General features: G+C 40.5%; 1 protein-coding gene across 2 annotated transcripts; it reads left to right on the forward strand.

The window, feature by feature from the left end:
• The first annotated feature begins 2,595 nt into the window (after positions 1-2,595).
• On the forward strand, positions 2,596-8,966 carry LOC122886731 (ETS-related transcription factor Elf-1-like). 2 transcript variants are annotated; one of them, XM_044219274.1, is made up of 7 exons: positions 2,596-2,767; positions 2,886-3,015; positions 5,131-5,235; positions 5,434-5,589; positions 5,688-5,762; positions 6,548-6,743; positions 6,863-8,966. In XM_044219274.1, the coding sequence occupies exons 1-7, from the start codon at positions 2,708-2,710 to the stop codon at positions 7,476-7,478; spliced, it is 1,338 nt and encodes a 445-aa protein (XP_044075209.1). In that variant the 5' UTR covers positions 2,596-2,707; the 3' UTR covers positions 7,479-8,966. The 2 variants fall into 2 exon arrangements, with proteins under 2 accessions (XP_044075209.1, XP_044075210.1); XM_044219275.1 differs by lacking the exons at positions 2,596-2,767; positions 2,886-3,015 and adding an exon at positions 3,174-3,394.
• The last annotated feature ends 2,500 nt before the right edge of the window (positions 8,967-11,466 follow it).

The following is an 11,466-nucleotide window of genomic DNA, read 5'->3' on the forward strand; positions in this document are numbered from 1 at the left end:
AGAGACAAACCTATGTGACCAGAGTACTGATGAACACTGGCTCTGTAATGTTGAAGACGTTCTCTAGAAGTGGCAGGCTGCGGGGCGCACTAACAATGAGCAACTGCCACTCGAAGAACGAAAAACGGCACAAATACAGGTGTTTTGTTAGGCTATGTCATCAGATCAGTGAACTGTCTTGTTCACTTCTACAAAACACAAAATGCAAGCTGCACTCTTCATGTTTTGTACTACATTCATTGACACTCAAACACATACAGAGCCTGATTATCAGGTTAGTGGAAAGTAGCAATTAATTAATTATGTTTAACCTGCACTACAAATTGACACGAAAAGACAATCATAAAAAAAAAAAAAATCTGTTCATTTAAAAACATATGTGATGTAGATTAAATATGTCTCCCCTTGGGCTGCAACTACTGATTATTTTCTCATAAAACAGAGAAAAATTGTGAAAAATGCCCATCGCATTTTGCCAGAGTCCAAGGTGATGTCTTCAAATTTCTTGTTCTGTCTAACAGTCTAAAACCCAAAGATATTCAACTTACTATCGTAGAAGACTAAGAAAACATATTCACATTTAAGCAGAACCAGAAAACTCCTGACATTTTTGCTTAAGAAGGATTTAAACAATGAATCGATTATGAAAACTGTTAAAGATGCAAAAGGGTTTCAGCTCTAATTCTCTCCTATAATCAAGCTTTGCATATACTGCATTAAGGTTGTCAAACAATACGATCTCTGTTAATTATACATTCGATAGTATCGAAAGTACTGAAGCTATTAAAAAAAAAAAAAAAAACAGATCTACAATCAGATTTTCAACCAAAGGCTGCGCAGATTAAACAACGGGGAAGAAAATCAACTGGTCCTCAATATGTGTTCAGTCACTTTTTCTGTACCAGCACTGTGTACAGGTTGTTTAATTAAAAAAAAACAAATTATCCTATTTTGTGTGCCTGGGACTTTTTTTCTTTTTGCTGTGGTATCAAAAGAGGTATCGAGTATCGTTTTTTTTATACTAGTATTGTATCTAAGTTTAAAATTCTGGTATCGTGACAACCTTATACGGCATACAGAACATTATTTTAAAAAAGGACTCTTTCTGCTCACTAACTTGAAAATCGTACACTGCTTCGAGAAGTAAACTATCCTCCATTTCACTCATGTCCTCTGTAAATCATTGATCACCAAACAACTGCACACATCAGAGGAAGTCGAAAAAGAGAAGGCCAATGCTGGCAGGGATGTTGGCAGCGGTCTGGCACAGGAACTCAGGAAGTGGTGCCTCCCAACTGAGCTGTGCTTCCTGTGTGATAACTGACCCAAACATGTTGTGCGTCTTTCACACACACACACAAACATAAAGACAAAGAAGCGCACTCACATTCTCTCTCTCTTTGGCAGCTGGGGTATAAAAAAAAAAAACCTCAGGAACTGTGAGACTACCAAGACTGTTTCACCCAAACTGAAGATAAATTGGATTCAAACATAGGAGCTCAGTGAGCTATTATTTAATTCCTTGGAAGCGATTTGTTCACAGTGGGAGATCTATTGTACACAAAACCTAAATGCTGCCGTGATCTTCAACAGAAAGGAGCTGAAGGTGAGTGCAGGTGTCCCAACAGCGTTTAGAACGGAAATTTGACAGTTGTGAGGGGGAGGCTGTACGGCAGCAACAGAAGACACTAAATTCAATCAACGGTTAACTTTAACCTCAGAAATACTTAAAAATGAAGGACAGAAGAGCAGGGATGGTCAGAGGACTCAGGCAGGAAAATAAGAGAAAGGACTGGGACCGAGCGATTAAAAGGAAATAACAGTGATGTGATGGCCAGAGGGCAAGAGAGGAGGCAAAGAACAAACAAGTGAAGAGGAGAGAATAAGGGGGAGTTGAGAAAGGGAGTAGGTTTTGTAGTTTTGCTCTGAATGTCCCCTTCACAGTCATGTTGTAAGGAATGTGGACATAACGCCCCTGAAACCTTGAACATTGTGCAAAGACATGATGTTTCAAGTTCAACACCAGCTGCCTCCCCCCTACTCGTACCACACACACAGCCCAGGCACACATTGCAGAGCAAACGCTTCCTTCCTGTTGCTGGTTTAGCCTCTTTTAGAAGCAAGATAAGAGCAAAAGACCGAGATATACGAAAGAGGGAAGCAAACTGTGCTGTTTTCGCTGCGTCTCAGATCAGAGTGACCACACTTCTTTATTTGGACATTTTATGAAAAAGTCTAGCTGGTTACCACCTGATATTCACTGCAGGTGTAGTACTCTCACTGTGTGTTTTGCCTCTAACAGCTCTCCAACCACCCCCCTCCCTCTGTTCTTTTCTGCCAGGTTCAGTCAGACCACAGGACAGTTTAGCAGCCCCCACTTCCTCATCGAGAGTCGAAGCAGAGCGAGTGAACATGAGTTTCCTGTGACGCATCTGTGTCTCTGGTCAATTAGTACACTCACATCACTCTTCCACTGTTGAACTGTGCTGCATGGAAAGAGACGGGCCTCGTCGTATCCTTGGGGAAGCTCTCTGGTAGATCTACACTGACAGTCAATCGCTGTTCATCAGAAGATTCTCCACAAAAACTGGATCTGTCTGGACACAAAAACACATCAGATCTGTGCAGTTATTATTAGTCTTCAGAGGAAAGCTGTGATGCTGTTTTCACACAGTTAAGGTTGTGTGTGGGTTTGGGATATTCAGCCATGCTACAGCAGTCAGAGCTCATCTTTGACTTTGCCAGTGACCATGTTAACATGTCACAGGTAAGTAAATGTTAAGCAGTGATGAATATCTTGTTGAAACAGAGCTGGTGAAACATGCAGCACAAATTTCAGAGGAATCTGACAAATTGTAGTTAAATTTTCTTTGTGTGCGTTGCAGTTGGGGGTTTACTCAGATTACCCCGCGGTGATTGTGGAGCAGGTTCCCCATCCACACCTGCTCTCATATGCAGGTCTAGCGTGTGAACAGTCACAGGCAGAGGATCACCATCACCAGCAGCTGCTCAAAGGTCAGTGCATACAACACACGCGCGCGCGCGCGCACGCTCCAGCCTTTATTTTCCTGTCACATTCACATTTCATGATTGAAGCTCACCTGCCGTCCAGTCGTCTATTCTAATGGTTATTCAACGGTCCAACTTGTGTTAGGTTTTATTCAAGTCTTACTAAATTAAAAACCATGCCAGGTATCGAAGAAAGACGGCACATGCGCAGTCGCAACCCTCGCACATGGACCACCCTCCGCAAAAAATCAGGAAGTGAAGCAAAATAGTCCTGGCTTCTGCCTGGGAAAGACAGTTAATGAATCATATTAGGATGTAGACGTGGTCAATTCGGGCTACAGCACACATGTTATAGCTTGTTCCTCACCAGTGCTGGGAATAAAAAGTAAGTTGTATCACTGTATCGGGTTATTTTTCCGACATTATAGCAAACAGTTGAAGTTGGGTATGGCGACACTCGGTTAATTAAGCTAACGGTAACTGCAAGAAAGCAACACTCGCAGATAGTCATGGACTATTTACTTAAAAAAATTTAACCGTTTTGAGACAGCAGCTTACCTGCTGTGTTTCTTTAAACATGGCAACTTGTTTTGACAGGTCGTTTGCTGGTTTTCTCGGCGGCATAAAGTGTTTGAGCCCACGACAAACAGCTGTTAGCTAGCAGATGTTTTATAGCTCACTGCTTCACAGCCTGTTTACGTCGCATAAATAAATGCGCACAAAACAATAGACTAATCTCTGCTGTTTGGAGCCAAGGACAAATAACCAATAAAGATGCTGCTCCATCATCCGTTTGGGTAATTAAAGGGTCAGTTCACCCAAACTGTAAACAATATTTTCTCTTTTACCTCTAGGGCAGTGATTCCCAACCAGGATACTCCTGCAGTTACCAGGGGCTACCTGGAAAGATTGTGGAGTAGCTAATTTGGGCTGTTTTAGTATTTTTAGTATTTATTGCCACAAAAATCAGTAATGTTCCAGCTACGATAGGCCAACTGCACAGAGTACACTTCACTTTCTTACCAACATGTCAGTTGTAACCTCAACCCCAAATATTGCATTTAAGAGTTTGTGAAAACTAGTAAGCAAGCAGAAAGGTCGAAATAGATAGCTAAAAGTAATGCATAAATGGTTGTATCGCCCAGTTCCTGCCACTCCAAGTGGTAGTGGCATGAATGCAAATTTGAGAAGAAAAAAAAAAGCCTATTAAGCCTAAACATTGACAATCACTGGATTACTTGTTTTATAGGAATTCGTATGTGCAGCCACAGATCCATCTCACCTACAGTTTTCTCTGTGGTCAACTACTATTGAACAATTCCAGGAAAGCCCGTCCCATACAGCCGACCATAAAACTCTTTAACTTATCCCTGCTGTGTTGCAGTATGTACATCAGTGGACTGGGAGGCTGCTGAGCTCCTACTGGACTCTTAACTGGACTTACAATTACATTCTCTGTAACTTCTGGCAAAGTGCATCTTTTTAACTTATAACTTATAATTACACCCATTCTGCACACCTTACAGCAATTTGCACACGGTATGCATGCACATGTTTAAAGGACATGCTTTTATACTTTCTTATTTTTAACTCTTATGTTTTGTACTTGTGTTTTGATATTTGTTCTTTTGCACTATTTTGTGTGGTTCGTTCGTGTACTGCTACTGTGGCATGAGGATCACAATGTCTATAATTTTATGTCATGTGATTAATATACATCATGATATAATAAGTTGTCTGGAAAATCAATTCAGAAAATGTTGATGGATTCAGAAAATGTTGATGAACCAGACAGGAATGTCTGCTTTTGGCTAGCTAATCCAGCAAGATGAAATACCTGACATATCAAGGTGCTTCATCTCTTTGATGTTGCTGATGAATTTTGTAAATTAAATTCCTTTCGTCCCAATTGTATTGGGACGGCAGCAGAAATTTCAGAAGCCCATATTTTGTTAAATAAAACCTGAACCATCTACATGGCTATATATATCTAGCAGTGAGAGAATGAAAATCAAGCTTTATCCTCAGTGCTTCTCACGTTTAATTTTACTCCTAAAGGCCACCGTCCCCCACCTGCTAATAAAATGTTTCGTATGTTACTCCCTTCTCTGTGGACTGTAGTGGAGCCATGTGAAAGTGGAGAGGAAGAGACTATGGAGACACTTGTTGCTGCTGACTCCCTTCTCAACATGGACTGCCCTGACACCCTCTCCCTGGAACAGTACTGTAAGCGCATGCACACACACACAAACGGACACACACCTGAGTTAACACTACTCACATGCACACTAACAGAGTGCCCTAATAAAACCGCGCAGCCTATGCTTTTTGATGTAGGACATGTTTGACTGCAAGATGTTATTTTTAGACATGGTGGTCACAGTGCTGTTCTCTTTCATTAAATCTGTTTATGCCCCCCTGCAGCCCAGACCTTCTTACCATCACTGGGTGATGTCATCACTACTCCTGTTACCCAGGTGACTGTGTCAGCAGAAGGGATTGTGGGAGCTGTTGAACAGCCACAGTGGCACTCATTGCACACAAAGAAGCCTACGGCACACCTGCAGTCCAAAAAGAGAGGTCAGTCACTTTCTGGGTTTATCTTAAACTAAATTATGGCTTCTGTGATTATATTAAATATCTTGTAAATGACCTGCTTTTATTCTTCAACTACTCAGGGAGAAAACCCAGACATAGAAGGGCAGAGTCTCCCACACCAGACATTATAGTGAAGAAGGATAAATACAACAAAGGTAATGTCACTCAAAACAAAATTAGTTAAGGACCTGATTACATTACAGATACGCACCTCATTACGTCAGTGTGATGGCAGTTTGACATGTTGGTCTCATGTCTGAATAAGCGCCAGAGTCTCCTTTACATAAAAGTTACTAGGTCAGACCTAGTAACATTTCCATAACACTGACTGAAATGCCGTCAGAGTAACGTAAAGGCTGCAGCTCACACAAAAAAATCAGGTGAATAATATCTGACAAACAGTATGCAAAAACCATGTTAATGGATGGATATGGATAATGAATGAATATCCAGCAACAATGCTTTACATACAGCATGTAAGCAATTAGGAAATAAACGTCCCATCTTAACCTCTTGTCATTCTATGCTTGTGTGCTGTCTGATTTTATAAGTTGGGAAGCAGAACTTGCTATATAAAAACATTAAATGATGAAACTGATGAGAAAACGTATTCGTCATTGATTTAAGGCTTCAAAAACAAAATTAGTTTTTAAATCGCAGAGAACACGCTTCATAACTTTTAAACATTCTCTAGCTAAATATCACGCAAGCACATGGGTCTTTCAATAAGTGTCCTGTAACTGGCCCCTATGTCTGAATGACAAAAAGCCATTACGTTAACAGATAGATGAAGACAGCAATGTTACGTATGTCTGAAAGGGGCCTTAGATGGATGGATCACAGGGGATCAGTTACTTTTGCAATGCAGCTTTTACAAAAGTAATTTTCCATGTTTCTTTGTCTTTCCTCTTCCATCATGTTTCCTGTGTTTGTGCTTCAGGAGGAAACACACTGTACCTGTGGCAGTTCCTGATGGAGTTGTTGCAGGACCGACAGGTCTGCCCCCGCTACATTAAATGGACTAATCCCCACGCAGGAATCTTCAAGTTGGTCAACTCTAAAGCAGTGGCCAGACTCTGGGGCAAACACAAGAACAAGCCAGATATGAATTATGAGACAATGGGCAGAGCACTCAGGTACACTAGAAAAAGAGGGCCGAGGCTGCTCAAAAATTTCATCATAACATGGTCATGCCTTTACTTAGAGGAAAATATATGTGTGCATTTGTTAATGCTGAACCTTTGTCTTCATGAAGGTACTACTACCAGAGGGGCATACTGAATAAGGTTGAAGGCCAGCGCCTCGTCTACCAGTTCACCTCTCTGCCCAAAGACATGATTTATATCACAGATGGAGATGGCACCAAAGAGGAAGAAGATTACGACGACAATAGTGCCAACGATGAGGGTGCGAGTGATGACTCTGATGACAGCACAATACCTTCTAGTGACCAATCGGTGGAGGAGGAAGATTCACACCCACCACACAAGAAAATGTCATCCGGCTCTGTCCGAACCCTGGCTACCCAGCGGACCAGGCCAGCTCCCAGGCCCTCAGGCCAGCGCGACACTGTCCTGCGGCCTGCCAGCACCAGCTTGATCCAGGAGCAGCATTTGCCGATTGTGTCTGCTGAGATGCTGCGGACCCTCCAGAACCTGCCAAAGGTCCAGTCCCTGCAGCCCGCGGGTCACGCCTCGGTCTTCAAAACAGCTCAGCTGCTAGGGAGTCTGTGTGAGCGACAGGCTGCGGCTGAGGTGGCTGTAGACAGTAGGGGTGCACGAGAGATACCTAATGAAAAGTCACACCCAGGACAGAAAACTTCACATGTGGAGACTCCACAGCTGGTGCCTCTAACTGTCTCTGACCAATAGAACCCCCAAACACACACATGCACATACACTCCACTGACTCAGGACCAGTTACAGAGCTGCACTTTGCTGTGGCCATGTCTGCACACCAGGGCCTATATTTTTCAAGCGTGTAAGAGTGGGAGTGTTGATCTGGGATTATTTTGGTATTTTAGATTATATTATGAATTGGTAACAAAAGTAATTCTAGATCAGTGCTTCTTCCCTGACATTCCCTGAGTTGGCAGGAACCAAAATCTCACAGCACTCAGCAGGTTACTTTCTAAGAAGAGGCAGACTATAAAAGCCCATGTCCTTTATCTCAGCCTTCTGTCAATCTCTGTAGCCTTAACTAAGACACCAAAGACAGAAATGCACTGGAATCTACAGCCTCTGCACCTTCTGCAGACACACCCTCTGCTTGGACTTTACCTCCAGCGTCATCTGATCAGCACACTGTGCCTCCTTCTCTGCCTCTACTTGCTCTTTCCCACTCTGTCTTTTGTTTTACTATCACATGCTGAATCATTCCTCTGCCTTGAAAATGGCTTTGCACTAATGTTTACCTCTGCTGTATGTTTCTTCTCTAAGTGCCTGAAGGTCTCAGTCCATCCTGTCCCTGCTTCCTCTGTTCCTGGTAATCATGAGGTTATTGAGGGAAAACATTCCATATTCTTATTATTTTTTTACGATTACTGAATTATGTTTGTATTGTGAAATATTGAAAACAAGGGATCACTGTTATTTGTAGAATAGTAATTTAGAACTGCTGCTGTTTATAGTGGATGTATCTACATAATGGACCTTCCTTTTGTTGACAATCACCAGTGAAATGGTCTTGTAGCCTTTTATTAAGCTACTTTGTAGAGTCATACTGCTACTATTTAGCCTTTCTGCTATGCACACATTGTTTAGTTATTATACATATATAAATGCATCCATCATATCTTAATGTATTGTGTGTTATATACTGTACGTCTGTGAATATGCTTGACTTTGTGCCTTGTTGCCACTTTCTCCCTCAGGTTCGTAAATATTTGTCTTACTGCACACACTGTATACTCTATGCAAGGAGTAAAACGGCTGGCCCTTTATAATGAAGTAATGCTAAGTTCAGTGTTTTCTCTTCAGTTGTTCTTAGCCTCACAAAGCCAGCCCACAAAGTTCACCTCACTCCAAAAAAATTGAAAATTGAAAAATTGAGCTTGTAAGATTTAGGCTGACTTCTGTAATGCTAAACTTGGTTTAGGAGATGCTTATAACTGTGCCTTTCTCCAGGGAACCCTATGCGAAACTGTTTTCACTTTATTACTGAGTAAACCATTTATTTGGAATCCACTCACTTTGCTTTATCTGGAGGTAAGTTTTACTGATGTGGATTTGTACGCGTGTAGCAGAGGGAGAGGTGGAGTTTCTGTTTCTTTATTTTGGTGTGTTTGCTTTCGTGCAGTCCGGACGTGTTGAAAAGATAATGGTCTATTATATGAAATAAACTTAATTTTTTCATTGTCAGTGTGAAATTCATCCTCACTCATTTATTCACCCACATTTAATTTACCAGCATCAGTGGTTAAAAGTAACTAAGTACATTTATGCAAGCACTGTACTTAAGTACACTTTTGAGGTACTTGTACTTTACTTGAGTATAAGATAGCATTTTCTGCTACTTTATATTTCTTTTTTTACTGCACTACATTCATTTTTTACAGCCTTAGTTGCTAGTTACATTTAGGGGATTTTTTTTTTTTACAGCCTTCATTGATAGTTACATTTTGGAGATTCGGATTGATAATTAATAAATTAATTATGATGCTATGCACACATTCTGTTCAAAGGATGTTTTATTAAGATAAGGCTTTATTGATCTCGATGGGGAAATTCACAAGTCACCCAGCAGTATATTAAGTAATTAAAATGAGCTCCACATTTACCAACTGCAACATAAAAGTGATGTACACATTAATGCATGAATAATAATCCAGTTATATAATATTATATTAATATATAATAATTAATAATATATTAATATATTATTCTGAAATAAGCCATTCTGCATAATGAGTACTTTTACTTTTGTTACTTATTATATTTTGATGCTATACTTTTAAACTTTTACTTAAGTACATTTTTGAATGGAGGACTTTTACTTGTAACCCCAAGTATTTCTAGCACAGAAACTGCCCTACTCCATGTAACCAATGACCTCCTTTTAGCAGCCGACAGGGGGGAAAGCACAATTCTAATTCTTTTAGACCTAAGTGCAGCTTTTGCCACAGTAGATTTTAATTAACAGTCTTAAAACCTGGCTTGGCATCAAGGACACTGCACTGAGTTGGTTTTATTCTTACCTTTTGGAAAAAACCTACGCAGTCACCATAGTCATCATCTACAACTCACATTACCTGTGGTGTACTGCAAGGTTAAATTTTAGGTCCACTTTTATTTTCTATCTACATGCTTCCATTGGCCAAATCAATCGACATCACAACGAGTCTTTTCATTGCTATGCAGATGACACACAGATATACCTTCCCCTGAAACCTGGTGACCCAAAAAGCCTAGCGGCTGTTTTAGACTGTCTAAGTGATGTCAGCTGTTGGATGGCACAAAATTTTCTTCAACTCAATAACTCAATCCCCCAAACCCCATCAGTCTCATTGAGAGTGGCCTTGGTCCCCTGTCTGCAAATGTGAAGCCCACTGCCAGAAATCTGGGTGTACTATTTATTCTGATCTAAGCTTTAAACCACAAATCAAAAAAGCTGTCCCGTCCTGCTTCCTCCAACTAAGAACCATCTCCAGAATTAAACCAATGCTCTCACACTCTGACCTGGAAAGAGTTATTCACGCATTCAACTTCTCTTGACTTGACTACTGTAGCTCCCTCCTTTCTGGCATAAACGAAAAGTCACTCTCTCGCCTCTGACTAGTTCAGAATGCAGCAGCTAGGCTTCTCACTGGTTTTAACAGACGACATCCCATCACCCCAGTCCTAGCTTCTCTCCATTGGCTCCCTGTTCATTTTAGAGTTGTTTTTAAGATTTTACTGATCACTTTTAAAGCATGTGTGCATCTGGCCCCAAGCTACATAATCGAAATGTTGACCCCATTTGAGCCAGCTTGCGGCCTTAGATCCTCAGGTGGGGCCCTTCTGGCTGTTCCAAAGTCGAGGCTTAAATCTAAAGGTGATCGTGCTTTTGCCACCAGGGCCCCTCAGCTGTGGAACAACCTGCCTGAGGAAATAAGGCTTGCAGAATAAGTGACTTCTTTTAAATCACTTGTTAAAACTCATTTTTATAGACTTGCTTTTATGTGATGTCGTCTTCTTATTCGTCTCTTTGTTGCTTTTACTGTTTCCATTTGTTTTTATTTCCATTGTCATATTTTTCATTGTTTTTAAGTTGTCTCTTGTCTTAATTTTATCTAATTTTGTCTTGCTCTGTTTGGCATTTCTGTTTGGCTTTCTGCTGTTATACGTCCTTCTGGGTATCCTGTTTCTGCTTTGCCTTGTCTGTCAAAGCACTTTGTAAACTTTGTTTTTAAAGGTATATAAAGTTACCACTTTTACTTATGTAAATGATCTGAGTATTTCTTCCACCACTGCTACTCAATACCTCACTTCATTTAAAGGGAAATACTGTATTTTTTACACCACTACTTTTGTCTGACAGCTATGCTAACTAGTTACTTTGCAGATTAAGATTTTACTTATAAAACAAGAATCAGCTTATAAAATATGATGAAACACAAACTATGTTGGATATAAAATAAGTCAAATTAGCACCCTCTTCCCCAAGTTACATTAAAATGCTGCCCACTGTTTGATAGTCCAATAATTTAATATATATAATAATATAATAGTGGAGTATTTTACTGTGAGGTATTGCTACTTACTCCACCACTCACTTATGTTGAGGTTAAGAGTGATATATTCGAATCAGAAATACAGTATTTAAGGAATGGCAGCCCTTTGCACAAGTGTATTTTCATATCAGAGCTAAGACATGTGCTGT

This window comes from Siniperca chuatsi, linkage group LG13, assembly GCF_020085105.1.
Source record: "Siniperca chuatsi isolate FFG_IHB_CAS linkage group LG13, ASM2008510v1, whole genome shotgun sequence".
NCBI lineage: Eukaryota > Metazoa > Chordata > Actinopteri > Centrarchiformes > Sinipercidae > Siniperca > Siniperca chuatsi.

What these genes read in the sequence shown, in the direction of transcription:
- LOC122886731 (XM_044219274.1), top strand. Translation starts at nt 2,708, where the DNA reads ATGCTACAGCAGTCAGAGCTCATCTTTGACTTTGCCAGTGACCATGTT. An exon ending in ACCATGTTAACATGTCACAG is followed by an intron (nt 2,768 to 2,885) that starts GTAAGTAAATGT and finishes TGTGCGTTGCAG; the next exon opens with TTGGGGGTTTACTCAGATTA. An exon ending in GAAGGATAAATACAACAAAG is followed by an intron (nt 5,763 to 6,547) that starts GTAATGTCACTC and finishes TTTGTGCTTCAG; the next exon opens with GAGGAAACACACTGTACCTG.